The sequence below is a fragment of the Acanthochromis polyacanthus genome, chromosome 21 (assembly GCF_021347895.1).
Source record: "Acanthochromis polyacanthus isolate Apoly-LR-REF ecotype Palm Island chromosome 21, KAUST_Apoly_ChrSc, whole genome shotgun sequence".
Lineage (NCBI taxonomy): Eukaryota > Metazoa > Chordata > Actinopteri > Pomacentridae > Acanthochromis > Acanthochromis polyacanthus.
This window is the reverse complement of record NC_067133.1, coordinates 9,297,162-9,319,228: the sequence shown is the minus strand read 5'-3', so window position 1 is coordinate 9,319,228 and position 22,067 is coordinate 9,297,162. Positions and strand designations below refer to the sequence as shown.

Sequence of the window (22,067 nt, the reverse complement as noted above, 5' to 3'; positions counted from 1 at the left end):
CTGTCCTAGAACATGGTCTGGAATAAGGAGTCCTCTCCTGTGTCTCAGTCCCTGTCCAATCAGTGGCCTGCACTCAGTAGACGTCACATTATCGGCTCAACTCAGCTCGCTTGGAACCCCGGCTGTATAGGTACTAAAATAGTACCTGATTCCAGGTACTACGTCCTAATGGAAAACTCTTGTGCAAACCTCAAAAAACGAGTAGAATCAAGCCGAGTAGGTGCTAGTGGAAAGGAGCCAATAGAGTCTGTTCGAAACAACCAACATGGAACTAACTTCATCTGGTAAACACAGGATTTCTGACATGCGCAGTAGGGGAAAGGCGTGGCCATGACGTCAGAGTCGGCTTACGTTGGGGCGTTCAGTTTGAATCCATAGACTGTATAGAAATATACACTCTGGGGACTGGGGCATATACAGTCTATGTTTGCAACGATGGACACACTGCTGGGAAGCAGTTGTAGTTTTGCAAAAAAAAAAATGTACAAATCAATTGCTGTTACAGAGTTTTTAATCCATCAGATCAACCGTCTGTAGTTATTATTTAAGTCACTGGTGGCGCGTGTGTCGCCACAGACGCTTGTTTGTTCGACAAATATGAAACACGGAGGCATATATCTTGTACTTTCTGGACGCGCTGGAGCCGCTGTGTTGGAGTTTGCTATAGCAGCATTGGCAAGGTAAGTGTGCGGTGTGTTTGATTCGGAGAGCAACTTATTTTCTGTAGTTTAAGCACGCTGGCTATGCAAAGAACTTAGTTTTTCTCGTTAGCAAGTGGATTGGCATGCGAGCGATTTTGAGAAACTTTTGCTAAAGTTACAGTCGTGGTTTTTCCCAGTTATGTCACCTTCTTGCTAGGCTAATGCTAAAAACAATATAGAAGTAGCTTTCAGGAGAGCGACCCACCCCAATATTCAAAACACATGCAAATTAATCATTCGAATGAATTAATTTGAATGATAAATATTTTCAAATGAATTAATTTATCACTGATATGAATGTGCTATTTAAAAGAGCTTTAGTGTCCAAAAAATTCCAATCTAGAAATCTACCTGTTTTATCCAATTTAAAATCCAATATAATTGTATTCTCTAGAATTAGTCTCAAAATCACTGGAGTAGTTCATGTAGAATTTTATCCTGCAGGACTATGAGTGTTTAACAGAAACTACTATCATTTGATTAACCATATAAAATGCATTTAATCCTACAAAATTATTCTGTAAAGTCAAATAGCTAGAAAATGTATGAATTACGTGATTTTTACGTTTTATGCTCTTAAAAATACACTCAAACCAAATCCATCCGTTTTTTTTTAATTTATAAAAATAAATGCAGCAGTTGTTACAAATCCTCACAAATAATACCGCTAAACTAAAGAAAAAAGAGGGCAGAAGGTTAAAACATAAAAGTTAAAAAAAAGGAGCAACTTTTGCCCAAATTTTATACTCAAAAATATACAGTACAATCAAACTATATACACATCTGCTGTGTTATTGTTGTGAACATTTAAAGTGAAAAAAACCTCAAATGATACTGCAGAATTAAATTGAATCTTTTATCATATTTGAATTTATGAAGGTCAATATAACAGCTGTCTAAACATTGCCCAAATAAGACGGCAGAATAAAAAATAAAAAAAGAGGACAAATGAGTAAACCATGCCTGTATATGTGTGGAATCAGCAGGGGTGGTATTAAATGAGAAGGCTCATACACATAATGTGAAAGTAATACAGAATGCCTGGAAGCCTCGCTATGTAATATAACTTAAATGAAGAATAACTGCATGTTTATAACTTAGTGAAATCCCATGCGTACGGCTGCAAATATAATTAGAACTGTGCAACCATAACAATCCAATCACTGCGTAATCTGTTAGCCTAAAACTGAAGGCATGAGGGAATGTATTTTGTGCTTGAATGAATGAATGAATCTTCAGCTTTTAAAGCAGCATATTGAGTTGCTCCTCTGTAAAAAAACAAACAAACAAAAAACAGCTAAATAAATAATGAAACGCAACATATGGTGACACGAGCTATCAAAAAATGAGAAAATAGCATTACTTTTTTGACTCTACTAGATGCTACCTGCAATATTAATTTGGATTTTTATTTAAAGATCCGTTTCTATCTTCACTAGTGCTGGGACGTGATTAAAAAATAATCTAATTAATTAGAGGCTTTGTAATGAATTCATCACAATTAATCACATTTTTGTCAAACAGCAATATTTGACACAATGAGCAAAGTTTTTCAGCTCAAATGAATTTCGGTTGACGAATGAATCAATGAAGACATAGACATGAACGGTATTACCATCTGTATCATATTTGATAAATGAGTTTCTGAGATTATTATCTCATCAAATTGAGAAGTAGTTAAATTAATGGGACAAAAATAGCTTCTGTTTCTAAAATCAACATTATTGTGAGAAAAACCATTGGTAAAACTGCCCAGTATATCAAATGTGATACCAAAAATATATCCCAGACAAAATTATATGATAGTTTTTTTTTTTTGGATTATGTTGAAGAGGTTCATAAACTTCTCACTTCCCAAAAAAAAATGTAATTTTCTAGCTATTTTTTTTTTATAAATCAGGCTATACAGGGGGAAGCTGAGAAAGGTGCGATTAAATGTGTTATTTTTTATTTTTTCTGTACTTAATTAATCAAAATTAATAAAGTCCCATCCCTGATCTCCACACAGTTGTTTTCTTGCAGAAGGAAACCTTGCAGACAAGCAGTGAGTGGACATGAGGGTGGCTGATCAGTGAAGCAGCAGATGAGCATCCAGGAGATCAGAGCGTCTGAACACCATGGACATGGTAAGGAGGACTGTTTTGTGAGCAGAAATAATATAATAATAATAATCCATCTGTGAGGCTGATTAAACTTCACAAATGCTGTGTTTAGCAGATGTCTCTCGTTGCATTTTGCTCTCTGAAGTAGCACTGTCCTGCTAACAGCTGCTGGACAGTTTGAGTTCATGATGATTGTTGCACAGCCTGGCTCATGTAAAACTAAATCTTGAGCTCATTTAAGGATGGTAGACCATCTTATCCTTCAAAATCAGCTGATACTTTATCCATATACATTTCAGCTGATTTTCACTTGTCTTGCAGCGGAGGTGGAGGTCCGCTCTGGTTCGCTGTAGCTCATCAATATTCTGCTTTTCTTATGTTGTGTGATTTCAAAATGTGAGCGATGGCGGGGATTCTCAGTGAGCCGCTGGATGCAGTGAAGTGAATTAGTGTTGGTGCTGAAAACGGTCAGGTGTTTGTGCACGGCTCTGTGAACGGGAATCAAACAACGTGGCGTTTACTTGTCTGGAGAAATGATGAATTGAAGCAGTGTCGGAGGTTGAGGCGACTGGACAAATAGATCGGTGTTTATCGAAAGGGTTGGATCAATTTTTAGGTTGAGATTTTATGATAATTCAGGTTTTTGTTAATCCTGTAGCAGCATTTATAGTGTTGCAGCCGTAAAGGGAATACTGTAAAAAAAAAAAAAAAAATACAGGGACACCAGTGAGGCAGTAAAAAACAAACAAAAAATGTTTATAGATATGTGCTGTTGTTGTTGTACAGATTCTTTTATGTAGAGGTTGAAATATTGCACAGATTTGTTTGAGTATGGAAAATAATACTGCATGGCATTATTCAGTGTGTAAAATTTCTGTTCACAATAAGCAGACCAACGGATTTGGATGAAACTTTCAGGGGAAGTCAGAAATGACACAAGGAACAACTCATTAAATGTTCACAGGGATGCGGCTTTTAATCTGGATCCACGGCTTTGTTAAGGATTTCCCATTGCCAGATACAGCTGCCGGCACGGTGTCGCTGTAACCATGACAACAAGTGAACACTGTGTCAGTTACCTGCTGACGATCACGATTGCGATCCTACTAGAAATTGACAGTGATTTATCAGTTGGAAATCATACAAGGAGCAAATGATTAAACTGTGGGTTTTTTCTGAGTCCCATCAATTCCTGCCACCCGCTACATATTTAGGTCATGTGTGCAGCAAACTCCTAGCCTAGCTGCGCGAGACCCATGTTTCTGAAGGCACAAGTGTCTAGGAACGCTCGACAGGGAGGGAGGCGGGCTAAAAGGTTGTCTTTCAAATCACTCTGCAGCAATTGGGTAGGTATACAACCAATCAGCGCAACGAATAGGCTGACGTAGTTCCTAGAGCGCCAGATTGTGGCTAAGTCCCATTAGCTTCCCAGCCAGCGGAGCCAACTGGTATATTAAGGATTTGCCATATCTCGTCGGCATAAGTCCAAATACGTCTTTCTTCTCAATGAAACACTTCAGTGCCGTCCTTTGTTTATCTTTCAAGTTGAATTTTAGCTTTAAATCTTTAAGGGATGTGGCCAAAGCCGAGTCCAAAGATAACTGTTTATTGTGCGCCGGTTGTTTCTGTCAGAATCGTCGCGCCTCTGTCGTCACTTAGTTACGCCCGCCTTCTGACTCTACACTTCATGGTGATTGGTCCGGCCAGTTTTAGGAGAATCCAGCCTCGAGCCTTATGGAGGGTAACTAGACCCACCCTGGCAGAGAACTAAATTCGTTGCCGTGGGTTGTCTAGCGCAGCTAGGCTAGCAAACCCCAGGAGACAATGGTGATGCTCCTGATGTTTCACAAAGCCTTTATTTACGTTCAGCCATCAGCCTTATTTTGAACAAGAGTTCACCTTTCTGTCCTTCACTGCTTTCTTCAGGAAACACTGTCAGAGCTTGTTTCCATTCCAGCTGCTTCTAAGTTTAAACACATCCTTTGCTAGACAGCAACAACCGGAACCGTTTTCTTTCATGGTTCCGTGAATTTTCGGACTTTTCGACAACGTCTTCGTCATGTCAAGAAACCGCTTCTTAGATAAACACTTCCTCTGCTGCTGGAATGGTGACAAAAGCCTGTTATATTAAAAATGCACTTTTAAAATGAAAGCATGGAGGGAACGGTTATTTTAACGCTAGCAAAACAAAGGCTTGCCAAAAGCCATGAACTGATCAACACACCTTTATCAGAGTGATTTACACGCAATTCGGTATTCATACAAAACATGCATAACACATGCTTGTGCTCAGCACAAGGTCATGTTTTATTAAAGGTTTAATCCGTCAGAAATTATAAATCAACTGAGCAGCCTTGGCAGAGTACTGCACTCTCTGAGTGCTTTTCTAGATATTCTTGTCATAGTCTTGGGTTTTGTGATAACATTGCAGGAGAAACCATGCATCCCTAATCAGTACTTAATATTCAATGAGACGTAAAGGAATCTGAGTAAGTTTAGTTGTTGTTAAAGTAATGTTGGTTGTTTTTTTTAGGTGGCGGGATTTGCCTGGTGCCGCTGATGCAGAGAGAAGCTCTACAGACACTGATGAGGACGACAAACCTTCACATGAGCACTGGAGGACATCGCTGAAAAGGCTGAAAATTGTAAGTTACAACATGTTTGAATGATGTGGTTCTTTTTTTTTTGAAGCAAAAGTTACTGTGAAGAATTACTATTCATTACATATCAACAAAATCAAATCTCGCCAGTAAAGAGGCTTTGTCAGTTTGAAGAGGCAGTCTTGAAGATTTCAGTCCTGCTTGATTTGGTGACATCTGTAGTTACTGCTGGTAGCAATCATTTCTGGAGACAGCAAAGCAAACTGCTGTTGTTTTAATGAAAAAAATCAGAGAATTAATTGGCCCTTAATCATCATTTTGTGACCTGATTTCATGCTGAAAACACCATAAGTCTGAGAACACCAAGCTCCTTGTAGTAATTGTGGGCTGACTGATTTACTGATTATCACTACTTTAGTTTTTACTGATTTACGGTAATAAATCAATTTAAAAATGGTGCTATTTGGCTCTGAACCTTTATCTACCAGTGGTCGCTCTGTTTTCTGGAGTGATTTGATTGGTTATATGTCACGAATAAAACTCCTTTAACTTAACGTCTGTAAACAAAACAAAAACGTATCAACAAAGTTTTCTGTTACGGTTTGTGTTCTTCTAAGTTTAACTCCAAGATTTTCAATACTTTAATTTACTGCAAATGAATATCTACTCCAAATGTCTCACTAATAATCATCAGCCTTAAAGGCCGCCACCCACCTCCCCTCCCACTCGCTGCCCCGACTCCGCCTTGGCTCCACCCATGTGGTCACTTTCTTAGGAACAGAAACTACGCTGTCAAAGGGACGACGAATTTATTTCTTTTTATCTGATCTGTAGCTCAGTGACTTAAGGGTTCGCCTATGGAGGTGCAGGTTGCTGGTTCAAGACCGGACCCGTCTTAAATTTTTTGAAAAACTTAGACAGACAAACAAAGAAAAAGGCCAGTGCTGAGTCTTGAACCTGCTACCTTTTACTTGGTAGTCTCTCCTCTAATCTCCCTTGTGTTGCTCACAAAACATTATGACCGGCTGTCTAGGGTCGCCGAGGAGCGACACAAAAACAGGACAAACGCTGGTTTCCAGGGGGTTAGGAGGCTATTTATTTGAAAGAGTAAGTTTACAACAAGACAACATGTGAGCAGAAAAATCACAAAGTCTGTCTTTAGTTCAGCTGAAAATATTAGTTTTCCCATATGTCTGACCCCCAGAGCAAGCCCAAAGGTGACAGTGGCAAGGAAAACACCCTTTTAACAGGGAAAAACCTCAAGCAGAACCCAGCTCTTATGTGTGGGTCCCATCTGCCTGCTGGCCGGGCAGGTTAAGAGGGACAGAAGAGGTAGAGAGGGATCTTCAGAGTGCGTAAAGACTAGCGACAGGTAAACAGAATCGGGCTGTTCTGTTTTTTGTGGATTTTGTGTCTTGTTGTTTTACCAGTACTTCGTGATCAGCAGTAGAGTGTGAAGGCGTAATGTTGCTTCAACGATCTCAAAGACTCAAAAATTGATCTTCAAAGAATCCGAAGCAGAAAAACAAAGACTGAAAACGCCTTCTGTCAAATAGATCAGATTTCATGTCATTGTTCATGCGAATTAATTGCATGTTTCAGTGTTTGACATTACCTTTTCTAACTTGTCTGGATGTTTGTGTCATTTCTGCTGTGTTTAGTTTGGTTTGATGCACTGGGGGCATTTTAAAAGCCTTCAGTTGTGATTCTGTATTATATGTTTTGTTGAATTCTCCCTTAATTCAAACACTGCGCTGATGAAAGAGAGCATGGAGGTGTAAAATCGGACTAATATGATGAAGGAAACTAGCCTAGCTGCACTAGATGACCCACGGCAACGAATTTAATTCTCTGCCAGGGTGGGTCTAGTTACCCTCCATAAGGCTCGAGGCTGGATTCTCCTAAAACTGGCCGGACCAATCACCATGAAGTGTAGAGTCAGAAGGCGGGCGTATCGAAGTGACGACAGAGGCGTGACGATTCTGACAGAAACAACCGGCGCACAATAAACAGTTATCTTTGGACTCGGCTTTGGCCACAGCCCTTAAAGATTTGAAGCTAAAATTCAACTTGAAAGATAAACAAAGGACGGCACTGAAGTGTTTCATTGAGAAGAAAGACGTATTTGGACTTATGCCGACGGGATATGGCAAATCCTTAATATACCAGTTGGCTCCGTGGCTCCGCTGGTTGGGAAGCTAATGGGACTTAGCCACAATCCGCCGGCGTTCTAGGAACTGTCAGCCTATTCGTTGCGTTGATTGGTTGTATACCTACCCAATTGCTGCAGAGTGATTTGATAGACAACCTTTTAGCCCGCCTCCCTCCCTGTCGAGCGGCCCTAGACCCTTGTGCCGTCAAAAACATGAGTCTAGCATGGCTAGGCTAGAAGGAAACATGTTTAGTGTTCAAGCAAAGCTGATACTTTTTTAAGGAAAGGAAGCAGCTGTAAGACGGGTCTGTTAGCTTGCTTCAGTAGCACCTTGTTCGTCACACATTTGGCTTGAGTGCTTTTTGTTTTGAGATCGATTCTTCTTCATTAGCCGTGTGATATTATCTGGTGGTTGGAGGAGGCCATCTCGGTGCTGCTTTGGTGGTAGATGGGTAGATGCATCTCTTGTATGTAAAGTTTGACAAGAGATACGAGTTAAAATACATGGATTTCACATTTTGCCAGTTTCTCAATGAGACTTTGTTTTCTATCCTTTTCAGAGAGTACATCAGAGCACGAAGTTTGTGGCTCTACATCTGTCCTCATTATTAAACAATGAAAATGATCCTTAATTGCAGCAATGTTTAAAAGTTAACTCCTCAGACACACATTAGACAGGACACAGTTACTTTACTCCACTACATTCACTTTATTTTACTCAGTTGGCAACACAGAACAAATGGGTTCACAGTGAAACAGTTAAAAATAACAACACAGAGACGTTGGCAGCACTGGTGAAGTTTCTTACACATTTTTGTAATATCCACATACAGTATTTTGTTTTAAATCACCAAGAAAGTAAGAGTTTAAATGATTACATCCACATGAAGATTCTCCCCACTGGGTTGGGATTTGTATACTGTGTGTTCTGAATGAAATGAAATTACCTTGAAAATCCAATTCCAACTCGTTAATTTAATAATTTGGCACATTTTAATTGAATATAAATCTGGTGGCTCATTTCTTTAAATAACAAGGAGAAGAACAGCAACTGAAATGACATAATTTACTCATAAGATGGACAACACTTGACTTTTATTTACTCTCTTTCAGAAAATACTGCTGAGAGGACGTCACATCAAACCTGCCAGGATCAACTCATAAAATGGTCCCATTTGCAGAGTAAGTACACTACAGATTTTCACCACTGTGTCACAAAACATCGCAGGAAAGCAAAGCTATAACACTCTCGTACCATTTAATGTTCTCTACAGAAATAAAGCTCTGCTCTACAGTATTTTCTCATATTATCGACATTATTGCACTCGTGTAGCAAGATTTCCAGATGGCACAATGACGAAGGCTGCACAGATACGCAACAGTCTGTAATACAGACACACATGCTTGGTTAATAGAATAGCGCACTACTGGGGGTAAATAACTGCACTGATCAGGAGTGGTGGTGATGCTCTTTTAACCTCCTTCCCTTTAGCTTCACAGTTGAGCAGGTTTGACTATAATTCACAGAACTGCAGCACAGACAGCTTTCCCAAACTTTCCAGTATTTACAGCTATAGTAACTTTAACAACTTCCCTATATTATGACACAGTTTTGAGGTGACAGATCACAGTGTGGGGGTGAGGAAACAGAGCTGGCACTACTTGGTTTAGGTCCCTCTGGTTACATAGACATGTGTTCAGGCAGTACGTAGGAGATGTCGTCCCAGGGGTGGCGGTACAGGCCCTGCCTCAGCCTCTTCTGGTCCAAGTAGTGTCCTGAGGAGATATTAAGGGAAAGGAGTGATTCACATAGAAGGTGGAAGTAGCTCAGGTGGTAGAGCAGGTTGTCTACTGATTGCAAGGTTGGTGGTTTGATCCCTTGTGCCTCCACGTGGTGATTCTCATTCATCCAGATCATGATAAGGCGCTTCACTGGAAAGCAACTAGACTTGTCTTTCAGGTTCTTGAAGATGTTGCACCTCTTATCCAAGAGGTTTCTTCAGTTCTCAATTCAAGTTTGAAGAAGTGTCTTGGATAAGAAGTTCACACATGGCAACCTCAGCAGCACTCATTGGGAACAACTTGGGTTCATTGTCTTTCTTCAGGACATTTTGGCACATGGAAGTAATCAAATTACCAACTTTACAATTAGAGGACAATCCTTCAAAGTTGGGGGTTGGATTCCCTCCATGTGCCAAAATGTCCTTGGGAAAGACATTGATCCCAAAATCCCAAGACACATCGTACAGCACTTTGTAGAACTAGCTGAGGTTATAAAAGGTGACATATGACTGCAAACCATTTACCATTTAGTACAGACATGTCTGGAAGATAGAATAGAGTTACTTTTAAACCGACAACTAAGTAAGAAAAGTATGCTTTTGCCTTGTTGACGTGCTTCGACGACGTCTTAGTTATCGGTTTAAAAGTAACACTATTTTAAAGTAAGAAACGACAAAATGAACATAATCCAACTGTCTGGAAGATAGTAAATGCTTTGCACTTGTATAGTTTTTTTCCCCACCTTTGCAGCATTCACTTGAGATTGGGAACAACAGGGATTCGTTGTCTTTCCTAAAGACATTTGAGTACATGGAGGGAATCAAACCACCAAGTTTACGATATGTGGACAATCCACTCTTCCATGTCAGCCACTGCTCCCTCACTGCTGGGGTCAGAAATAGTTCAGATTCCAAAAGAATCATCAAGAAAGTTTAATTTTAATTCTGCTTATTAGCTCAGACAAATGTCATTCATGCTAGTTTATAAAAAGTGTACTGCAATCACCTGCCATTTATTTACCACTGTCCATCTGTGCCATTAGACATACAAGTTCATTATGATTTAAACAAAGTGTATGAAAGCGCTGTTAGAACTTTTATTTAATCTGTCTGCTGCTTTGTTGACAACATCAGTGCATCGCTAACAAAAAGTATGCTAATTTATACAATCAATTAACCAATTACTGATTGATATTGCTGTGCACGTTAAGTAAATTATTTGAATTAACCGATCAGGCATAACATTATGACCACCAGCCTAATATTGTGTTAGTCTGCTTTATGCTGCTAAAACTCCTTGGTGTATAAACCTTAATCCTCCTGTTGTCCCCATTTACGGGCACGAAAAAATATTGTTTCCTTGTCTGAAAAAAACCCCAAAAATTCTGAAAAAAAAAAAAAAAATCCCCAAATTTCAGAAAATGTGCAAAACCTTCAGGAAGAAAATTCCAATCATTCCTTAAAAGTTTCATTTAAAAAAAAATCCACCAAATTTGTCAAGAAAATTCTTGGAAATATTTTCCAAAAAGGAGTAAAAATCTTCCAAAAAAAAATCCTAAAAATATCTAAAGTGATTACATATACAGCAGTAAAACTTCGAACATTTTCCAAAATCCAGCGAAATTCAGGTCAGTTTTGACCTGCGGGACAACACGAGGGTTAAGAGGCAGAGATGAGCAGTGGCAGGACTCAGATGCTTCAGTAGAAGCACTAATACCACACTGTTCAAGTCTTGCTCTGATCAGGAAAATTTACTATGATATTAAAATTAAAAGTACTTTGGAAGAAAGTGTCTCCTACCACTGTTATACTTTAATGCAGTACATCATTAGATCATTATTAATAAACCGAACCACCTGCAACTCAAAGAATCCCAGTCACTAAGTAGAATTGGAATCAATACAGACAAAAACCATTCCTCATCTATTTCCAGAAACAACTCACCGATGAATCCCATGCTGCGTCCCAACACAAAGATGCCATTCAGAGCTCCAATTTCCACAAACTCATCAGCTTCATCCCTGTCATGAAGACATTGGCATGTTAGAAATCAAAAGACAAGCACTCAGCAAATACATATGCTATAAGTAAGTCCTGATTGTCACTTTAAATTTACAAATTATTTTGGCAGTAAGTACTAATTTCAACCCTTTGTTGTGTTGTTTTTGCTCCCATCACATTTTTACTGACTGTAGGTTTAGTTTTCACTAAAGCTGAAATACTCTGATTATTTCCTGCTGCAGTTGAAATGTTGCTGCTGCTGTGCTCCTTATCTTTATGTGCGAACAATCTTGTCCTGATTCTTAATGCATATTTCATTTTTGTGTGTTATACAGAAGCTCCGGTCCTGCTTTGGTTCCTGCTGCTTCCTGCCCTCATTGATTGGACCAGAATTGTCTTCATCCCCACTTTAAATTTTGGGAAAACTCACAGTGATTTGGTGTGAGCGGGTCACCTCCATGTCTTTTTGTCTCATGTTTCTGGTAACTAGACAGATTGTGTCTGTACCAGCAAACTTTGTTCACTGCAGACTAAAGAATGAGTTTGTTAGATTCAGGTGCTTTTATATCTCACTTTTATGCTTCTCCTTGCTGTAGTTTTTGTTTGGTTAGTAAGTGCTGGTAAGTCAGCATAGATTTTAAATTTGAGTTCTTTTGTTGTTAATCTAGAGCAGTTCTAGTGAGAAGTCCATCTATGGTAATGTTAATTTCTTTCTATTTGAGTATCATCAACTTCCTGTTTTTCTGACCTATGTGGATTTATGTTGTTATACAAAAAACCTATCACTCATTAAAGTATAATTAACTTAAGTACGATTCTCACCATCTTGTGGTTTTTGTTACCCAATGCGGAGTCGTGAAATGAAAATCATGGCATAACAGGAGGAAAAAAGGATCTGTGATATCTCGTAACTGTAGTCAAAGTGCCACGATTTCAGCAGAAACCAGGTGTAAACTTTTACAAAGACTCACCGTGTGAATCCTCCACAAGTCCTGAGCAGGTCCACGAAGGCCACACCGATGAATCCGTCCACGTTCAGGATCAAGTTGGGTTTCTAGTCAACAGAGAGTGAAACGAACATCATGTCATGTATTGAAGAAAAAGAAGATTGTTTTGTAAAAGAGCATAAAGTTTACAGTCTTACTTTGGAGGTGGTGATCTTCTCGACATCCAGAGCATAGTCCAGCAGCTGGGTGGAGGGAAAGTGCTGCTTCACAAAGTCCTTCAGGATCTGGACTCTCATGTCTGGATTGTTGATCTGAGGAAGCACAAAAAAATCATGTTAATTCAACAGCTTTGTTCCAAACTAAACTGCATTCTTTAGAATTTGACATCTGTTGTCTGTATTTTTTTTTTTAAAGTGGGTTCTTGTAAACATGTATTTTACTCACCGACTTCACTCTGTGTCCGATGCCCATGATCAGCTTGCCATCCTTCTTCATCTTGTTGACGAACTCCATTGGCAGTATGCCGCTATCGAACGCCTTGCTGAACTGCTTTGCTGCAGCATCCAGAGCGCCTCCAAATCGGTCACCCTGAAAGAAAATAAAGAGAGATGTGTGCTCATGCTGGACTTTTCCAGGTTCGCAAAACAAATCCATGTATAAATGTCAGGTTGTAGTCTTACAATGGTGAGGAGACCAGAGGTGAGGCTGGAGATGAGGTCTTTTCCAGCTCGGGCACAGACGATAGTGTTGTGAGCTCCAGAAACAGCCGGACCGTGATCTGCTGTCACCATCAGACACATCTCAATGAACTGGCAGGCATATCTGGGCAACCTGCACATACAGAAGTGAAAAAAGATGCAGGGTGGTTATGGAGGAGTTCCCTGCAGTTGTTTATCGTGAGTAAAGGAAGTACGACATGATGATCCATTGAAATTTTCGACGAAATACGATATGAAGTATTTTGTAACATTTGTGACGACATCCTAAACTATGAAATTTTTGTGAGATATCAGACGACATACTTCAGTATGTAGTCCAAAATTTGAATGTCAAGGATAAGTATGTCGTCCAAAAAAAAATCATGTCGCATATCATCTAAAATGTTATCAAAAATACTAAACGTCATAATTCAGTATGTCGTCCAAAATATGAAAAAAACTGGCACAAAAACGTCATAGTTTAGTACGTCGTCCAAAATGGCATAAAAACATCATACTTTAGTATGTCATCCAAACTGTAATAAGAATGTTGTAGTTTGAGTGCCCGTATAGCTCAATGGGTTAAGCGGGTGAACCACGTATAGGAGCTGATCTCCAACGCAGTGGCCCAGGTTCGACTCCAGCTTACGGCCTTTTGCTGCATGTCTACGCCAACTTTTCTCCCCCTTTCCCTGTCACTCTCTCACTTAGCCTGTCAAATAAGGAAGAAAAAGGGCCCCCCCAACAAAAAAAGGCATAAAATAGCATAAAAACGTCATAGTTAAGTATGTCATCCAAAATGTCATAAAAACGTCATAGTTTAGTACATTGTCCAAAAATTAATAAAAACGTCAGTTTATTATGTCGTCCAAAATGGCTCAAAAATGTCATAAAAACGTCATAGTTTAGTATGTCGTCCAAAATGGCATAAAAATGTCATACTTTAGTATGTCGTCCAAACTGGCATAAAAACGTCATACTTAATATACCTGTGCACGTTCAGTAGCACGTGTTTGTGTTGTTTTGGCACATTTTTGGATTTTTTATTATTTTTTTTCCCTTGAGGTTTGTGTCTTGTGTTATGTCTTTTGCTGTGTTTTTTTTAATTTTTATTTATTTATTTTTTTCCCCTGAGTTCTTTGTTATTAAATCTGTTCACTTTTGTTAATGGTCATGTCTGGTTGGCCATTTACATATCAGGTGTTTGTATGCTCCCGGTACTCTGTTTATTGCACCTTGAAAAATTCATAAATAAATCACACATTAAAAAAAAGAAAGAAAAAAAAAGACGTCATACTTTAGTATGTCGTCCAAAATGGCACAAAAACGTCATAGTTTCATATGTCATCCAAAAACTAATAAAACATCATAGTTTAGTATGTCGTCCAAAATGTCACAAAAATGTCATAGTTTAGTATGTCGTCCAAAATGGCACAAAAACGTCATAGTTTCATATGTCATCCAAAAACTAATAAAAACATCATAGTTTAGTATGTCGTCCAAAATGTCACAAAAATGTCATTGTTCAGTATGTCGTCCAAAATGTAACAAAAACATCATAGTTTAGCATGTCGTCAAAAATGGCACAAAAACGTCATAAAACCGTCATAGTTTAGTATGTCGTCCAAAATGGCTTAAAAACGTCATAGTTTAGTATGTCGTCCAAACTGGCATAAAGACGTCATAAAAACGTCATAGTTTAGTATGTCGTCCAAAATGGCACAAAAACTTCACAAAAGCATCATAGTTTAGTATGTCGTCCAAACTGGCATAAAAACATCATACTTTAGTATGTCATCCAAAATGGCTTAAAAACGTCATAATTTAGCATGTCGTCCAAAAACTAATAAAAACATCATAGTTTAGTATGTCGTCAAAAATGGCACAAAAACGTCATTGTTCAGTATGTCGTCCACAATGTAACAAAAACATCATAGTTTAGCATGTCGTCCAAAATGTCACAAAAACGTCATAGTTTAGTATGTCGTCCAAAATGTTACAAAAACTTCACAAAAACGTCATAGTTTAGTATGTCGTCCAAAATGGCACAAAAACTTCACAAAAGCATCATAGTTTAGTATGTCGTCCAAACTGGCATAAAAACATCATACTTTAGTATGTCATCCAAAATGGCTTAAAAACGTCATAATTTAGCATGTCGTCCAAAAACTAATAAAAACGTCATAGTTTAGTATGTCGTCAAAAATGGCACAAAAACGTCATTGTTCAGTATGTCGTCCACAATGTAACAAAAACATCATAGTTTAGCATGTCGTCCAAAATGTCACAAAAACGTCATAGTTTAGTATGTCGTCCAAAATGTTACAAAAACTTCACAAAAACGTCATAGTTTAGTATGTCGTCAAAACTGGCATAAAAATGTCATAGTTTGGTATGTCATCCAAAATGTAATAAGAATGTCGTAGTTGGGGTGCCCGTATAGCTCAATGGGTTAAGCAAGTGAACTATATATAGGAGCTGATCTCAGACGCAGCGGCCAAGGTTCGACTCCAGCTCATGGCTCTTTGCTGCATGTCTTCGCCCACTTTTCTCCCCCGTTCCCTTTCACTTAGCCTGACAAATAAAGAAGAAAAAGGGCCCCCCCAACAACAAAATAGCACAAAAACGTCATAGTTTCGTATGTCATCCAAAAACTAATAAAAACATCATAGTTTAGTATGTCGTCCAAAATGTCACAAAAATGTCATAGTTTAGTATGTCGTCAAAAATGGCACAAAAACATCATTGTTCAGTATGTCGTCCAAAATGGCACAAAAACATCATAGTTTAGCATGTCGTCCAAAATGTCACAAAAACGTCATAAAAACGTCATAGTTTAGCATGTCGTCCAAAATGGCACAAAAACATCATAGTTTAGTATGTCGTCCAAACTGGCATAAAAACATCATACTTTAGTATGTCATCCAAAATGGCTTAAAAACGTCATAATTTAGCATGTCGTCCAAAAACTAATAAAAACATCATAGTTTAGTATGTCGTCAAAAATGGCACAAAAACGTCATTGTTCAGTATGTCGTCCACAATGTAACAAAAACATCATAGTTTAGCATGTCGTCCAAAATGTCACAAAAACGTCATAGTTTAGTATGCCGTCCAAAATGTTACAAAAACTTCACAAAAACGTCATAGTTTAGTATGTCGTCAAAACTGGCATAAAAATGTCATAGTTTGGTATGTCATCCAAAATGTAATAAGAATGTCGTAGTTGGGGTGCCCGTATAGCTCAATGGGTTAAGCAAGTGAACTATATATAGGAGCTGATCTCAGACGCAGCGGCCAAGATTCGACTCCAGCTCATGGCTCTTTGCTGCATGTCTTCTCCCCCGTTCCCTTTCACTGAGCATGACAAACAAGAAAGAAAAAGGGCCCCCCCCAACAATAAAACAGCACAAAAATGTCATAGTTGAGTATGTCATAAAAACGTCATAGTTTAGTATGTTGTCCAAAAACTAATAAAAACGTCATAGTTTATTATGTCGTCCAAAATGGCTCAAAAACGTCATAGTTCAGTATGTCATCCAAAATGGCTTAAAAACGTCATAGTTTAGTATGTCGTCCAAACTGGCATAAAAATGTCATAGTTTGAATGTCATCCAAAACGTAATAAGAATGTCGTAGTCGGGGTGCCCGTATTGCTCAATGGGTTAAGCGGGTGAACCACATATAGGAGCTGATCTCCAACGCAGTGGCCCAGGTTTGACTCCAGCTCGTGGCCCTTTACAGCATGTCTTCGCCAACTTTTCTCCCCCGTTCCCTTTCACTTAGCCTGTCAAATAAGGAAGAAAAAGGGCCCCCCCAACAATAAATCGGCATAAAATAGCATAAAAATGTCATAGTTGAGTATGTTGTCCAAAATGTAATAAAAACGTCATAAAACCGTCATAGTTTAGTATGTCGTCCAAAATGGCTTAAAAACGTCATAGTTTAGTATGTCGTCCAAACTGGCATAAAGACGTCATAAAAACGTCATAGTTTAGTATGTCGTCCAAACTGGCATAAAAACATCATACTTTAGTATGTCATCCAAAATGGCTTAAAAACGTCATAATTTAGCATGTCGTCCAAAAACTAATAAAAACATCATAGTTTAGTATGTCGTCAAAAATGGCACAAAAACGTCATTGTTCAGTATGTCGTCCACAATGTAACAAAAACATCATAGTTTAGCATGTTGTCCAAAATGTCACAAAAACGTCATAGTTTAGTATGTCGTCCAAAATGTTACAAAAACTTCACAAAAACGTCATAGTTTAGTATGTCGTCCAAAATGGCACAAAAACTTCACAAAAGCATCATAGTTTAGTATGTCGTCCAAAATGGCTTAAAAACGTCATAATTTAGCATGTCGTCCAAAAACTAATAAAAACGTCATAGTTTAGTATGTCGTCAAAAATGGCACAAAAACGTCATTGTTCAGTATGTCGTCCACAATGTAACAAAAACATCATAGTTTAGCATGTCGTCCAAAATGTTACAAAAACGTCATAGTTTAGTATGTCGTCAAAACTGGCATAAAAATGTCATAGTTTGGTATGTCATCCAAAATGTAATAAGAATGTCGTAGTTGGGGTGCCCGTATAGCTCAATGGGTTAAGCAAGTAAACTATATATAGGAGCTGATCTCAGACGCAGCGGCCAAGGTTCGACTCCAGCTCATGGCTCTTTGCTGCATGTCTTCGCCCACTTTTCTCCCCCGTTCCCTTTCACTTCGCCTGACAAATGAAGAAAAAGGGCCCCCCCCAACAACAAAATAGCACAAAAACGTCATAGTTGAGTATGTCGTCCAAAATGTCATAAAAACGTCATAGTTGAGTATGTCGTCCAAAATGTCATAAAAACGTCATAGTTTAGTATGTTGTCCAAAAACTAATAAAAACGTCATAGTTTATTATGTCGTCCAAAATGGCTCAAAAACGTCAGAGTTTAGTATGTCGTCCAAACTGGCATAAAAATGTCATAGTTTGTATGTCATCCAAAACGTAATAAGAATGTCGTAGTCGGGGTGCCCGTATTGCTCAATGGGTTATGCGGGTGAACCACATATAGGAGCTGATCTCCAATGCAATGGCCCAGGTTTGACTCCAGCTCGTGGCCCTTTACAGCATGTCTTCGCCAACGTTTCTCCCCCGTTCCCTTTCACTTAGCCTGTCAAATAAGGAAGACAAAGGGCCCCCCCAACAATAAATCGGCATAAAATAGCATAAAAACGTCATAGTTGAGTATGTTGTCCAAAAACGAATAAAAACATCATAGTTTATTATGTCGTCCAAAATGGCTCAAAAACGTCATAAAAATGTCATAGCTAAGTATGTCGTCCAAAATGGCACAAAAACGTCATAGTTTAGTATGTCGTCCAAAATGTCACAAAAATGTCATAGTTTAGTATGGCATCCAAAATGGCACAAAAACGTCATAGTTTAGTATGTCGTCCAAAATGTAATAAAAACATCATAGTTTAGCATGTCGTCCAAAATGGCACAAAAACGTCATAAAACCATCATAGTTTAGTATGTCGTCCAAAATGGCTTAAAAACATCATAGTTTAGTATGTCGTCCAAACTGGCATAAAAATGTCATAGTTTAGTATGTCATCCAAAACGTAATAAGAATGTCGTAGTTGGAGTGCCCGTATAGCTCAATGGGTTAAGCGGGTGAACCACGTATAGGAGCTGATCTCCAACGCAGTGGCCCAGGTTCGACTCCAGCTTACGGCCTTTTGCTGCATGTCTACGCCAACTTTTCTCCCCCTTTCCCTGTCACTCTCTCACTTAGCCTGTCAAATAAGGAAGAAAAAGGGCCCCCCCAACAAAAAAAGGCATAAAATAGCATAAAAACGTCATAGTTAAGTATGTCATCCAAAATGTCATAAAAACGTCATAGTTTAGTACGTTGTCCAAAAACTAATAAAAACGTCAGTTTATTATGTCGTCCAAAATGGCTCAAAAATGTCATAAAAACGTGATAGTTTAGTATGTCGTCCAAAATGGCATAAAAATGTCATACTTTAGTATGTCGTCCAAACTGGCATAAAAACGTCATACTTAATACACCTGTGCACGTTCAGTAGCACGTGTTTGTGTTGTTTTGGCACATTTTTGGATTTTTTATTGTTTTTTTTCCCTTGAGGTTTGTGTCTTGTGTTATGTCTTTTGCTGTGTTTATTAAAATTTTTATTTATTTATTTTTTTCCCCTGAGTTCTTTGTTATTAAATCTGTTCACTTTTGTTAATGGTCACGTTTGGTTGGCCATTTACGTATCAGGTGTTTGTATGCTCCCGGTACTCTGTTTATTGCACCTTGAAAAATTCATAAATAAATCACACATTAAAAAAAGAAAGAAAAAAAAAAGACGTCATACTTTAGTATGTCGTCCAAAATGGCACAAAAACGTCATAGTTTAGTATGTCGTCCAAACTGGCATAAAGACGTCATAAAAACGTCATAGTTTAGTATGTCGTCCAAAATGGCACAAAAACTTCACAAAAGCATCATAGTTTAGTATGTCGTCCAAACTGGCATAAAAACATCATACTTTAGTATGTCATCCAAAATGGCTTAAAAACGTCATAATTTAGCATGTCGTCCAAAAACTAATAAAAACATCATAGTTTAGTATGTCGTCAAAAATGGCACAAAAACGTCATTGTTCAGTATGTCGTCCACAATGTAACAAAAACATCATAGTTTAGCATGTCGTCCAAAATGTCACAAAAACGTCATAGTTTAGTATGTCGTCCAAAATGTTACAAAAACTTCACAAAAACGTCATAGTTTAGTATGTCGTCCAAAATGGCACAAAAACTTCACAAAAGCATCATAGTTTAGTATGTCGTCCAAACTGGCATAAAAACATCATACTTTAGTATGTCATCCAAAATGGCTTAAAAACGTCATAATTTAGCATGTCGTCCAAAAACTAATAAAAACATCATAGTTTAGTATGTCGTCAAAAATGGCACAAAAACGTCATTGTTCAGTATGTCGTCCACAATGTAACAAAAACATCATAGTTTAGCATGTCGTCCAAAATGTCACAAAAACGTCATAGTTTAGTATGTCGTCCAAAATGTCACAAAAACTTCACAAAAACGTCATAGTTTAGTATGTCGTCAAAACTGGCATAAAAATGTCATAGTTTGGTATGTCATCCAAAATGTAATAAGAATGTCATAGTTGGGGTGCCCGTATAGCTCAATGGGTTAAGCAAGTGAACTATATATAGGAGCTGATCTCAGACGCAGCGGCCAAGGTTCGACTCCAGCTCATGGCTCTTTGCTGCATGTCTTCGCCCACTTTTCTCCCCCGTTCCCTTTCACTTCGCCTGACAAATGAAGAAAAAGGGCCCCCCCCCAACAACAAAATAGCACAAAAACGTCATAGTTGAGTATGTCGTCCAAAATGTCATAAAAACGTCATAGTTTAGTATGTTGTCCAAAAACTAATAAAAACGTCATAGTTTATTATGTCGTCCAAAATGGCTCAAAAACGTCATAGTTTAGTATGTCGTCCAAACTGGCATAAAAATGTCATAGTTTGTATGTCATCCAAAACGTAATAAGAATGTCGTAGTCGGGGTGCCCGTATTGCTCAATGGGTTATGCGGGTGAACCACATATAGGAGCTGATCTCCAATGCAGTGGCCCAGGTTTGACTCCAGCTCGTGGCCCTTTACAGCATGTCTTCGCCAACGTTTCTCCCCCGTTCCCTTTCACTTAGCCTGTCAAATAAGGAAGAAAAAGGGCCCCCCCAACAATAAATCGGCATAAAATAGCATAAAAACGTCATAGTTGAGTATGTTGTCCAAAAACGAATAAAAACATCATAGTTTATTATGTCGTCCAAAATGGCTCAAAAACGTCATAAAAATGTCATAGCTAAGTATGTCGTCCAAAATGGCACAAAAACGTCATAGTTTAGTATGTCGTCCAAAATGTCACAAAAATGTCATAGTTTAGTATGGCGTCCAAAATGGCACAAAAACGTCATAGTTTAGTATGGCGTCCAAAATGGCACAAAAACGTCATAAAACCGTCATAGTTTAGTATGTCGTCCAAAATGTAATAAAAACGTCATAGTTTAGCATGTCGTCCAAAATGGCACAAAAACGTCATAAAACCGTCATAGTTTATTATGTCGTCCAAAATGTAATAAAAACGTCATAGTTTAGTATGTCGTCCAAAATGGCTTAAAAACGTCATAGTTTAGTATGTCGTCCAAACTGGCATAAAAATGTCATAGTTTGGTATGTCATCCAAAACGTAATAAGAATGTCGTAGTTGGAGTGCCCGTATAGCTCAATGGGTTAAGCGGGTGAACCACGTATAGGAGCTGATCTCCAACGCAGCGGCCCAGGTTTGACTCCAGCTCGCAGCCCTTTGCAGCATATCTTTGCCAACTTTTCTCCCCCGTTCCCTTTCACTTAGCCTTTTAAATAAGGAAGAAAAAGGGCCCCCCCCCCCAACAATAAAATAGCATAAAAACGTCATAGTTTCGTATGTCGTCCAAAATGGCACAAAAACGTCATAGTTTAGTATGTCGTCCAAAATGGCACAAAAACGTGATAGTTTAGTATGTTGTCAAAACTTGCATAAAAATGTCATAGTTTGGTATGTCATCCAAAATGTAATAAGACTGTCGTAGTCAGGGTGCCCGTATAGCTCAATGGGTTAAGCGGGTGAACCACATATAGGAGCTGCTCTCCGACGCAGCGGCCAAGGTTCGACTCCAGCTCATGACTCCTTGCTGCATGTCTTCGCCCACTTTTGTCCCACGTTCCCTTTCACTGAGCCTGTCAAATAAGGAAGAAAAAGGGCCCCCCCCCCCAACAATAAAACGGCATAAAATGGCATAAAAACGTCATAGTTTAGTATGTCGTCCAAAATGGCATAAAAACGTCATAGTTTAGTATGTCGTCCAAAATGGCTTAAAAACGTGATAGTTTAGTATGTCGTACAAAATGGCACAAAAACGTCATAGTTTAGTATGTCGTCCAAAATGGCTTAAAAACGTCATAGTTTAGTATGTCGTCAAAACTTGCATAAAAATGTCATAGTTTGGTATGTCA

General features: G+C 38.5%; 1 protein-coding gene and 2 long non-coding RNA genes across 5 annotated transcripts in view; 2 read left to right on the top strand and 1 right to left on the bottom strand.

Moving 5' to 3' along the window:
• The first annotated feature begins 338 nt into the window (after positions 1-338).
• Positions 339-5,448, top strand: LOC110950816 (uncharacterized). The gene is made up of 3 exons (XR_002595675.2): positions 339-680; positions 2,710-2,827; positions 5,337-5,448. It is a non-coding gene; the product is annotated as an uncharacterized LOC110950816 (long non-coding RNA).
• Positions 5,449-8,244: 2,796 nt separating this feature from the next.
• Positions 8,245-22,067, bottom strand: part of aclya (ATP citrate lyase a) — a 42,822-nt gene continuing 28,999 nt past the window's right edge. For 2 of the 3 annotated variants that reach the window (XM_051941203.1, XM_051941204.1), the window contains 6 exons: positions 12,965-13,115; positions 12,729-12,872; positions 12,482-12,595; positions 12,309-12,391; positions 11,281-11,357; positions 8,245-9,331 (listed from right to left, as the gene is read on the bottom strand). In XM_051941203.1, the coding sequence (XP_051797163.1) occupies positions 9,237-9,331; positions 11,281-11,357; positions 12,309-12,391; positions 12,482-12,595; positions 12,729-12,872; positions 12,965-13,115 (664 nt within the window). In that variant the 3' untranslated portion in view covers positions 8,245-9,236. Of the gene's footprint in view, positions 9,332-11,280; positions 11,358-12,308; positions 12,392-12,481; positions 12,596-12,728; positions 12,873-12,964; positions 13,116-15,191; positions 15,557-22,067 lie in introns of those variants that run through there. The other variant, XM_051941205.1, reaches the window with a different exon arrangement.
• On the top strand, positions 11,302-12,146 carry LOC127531587 (uncharacterized). The gene is made up of 2 exons (XR_007938713.1): positions 11,302-11,423; positions 11,673-12,146. It is a non-coding gene; the product is annotated as an uncharacterized LOC127531587 (long non-coding RNA).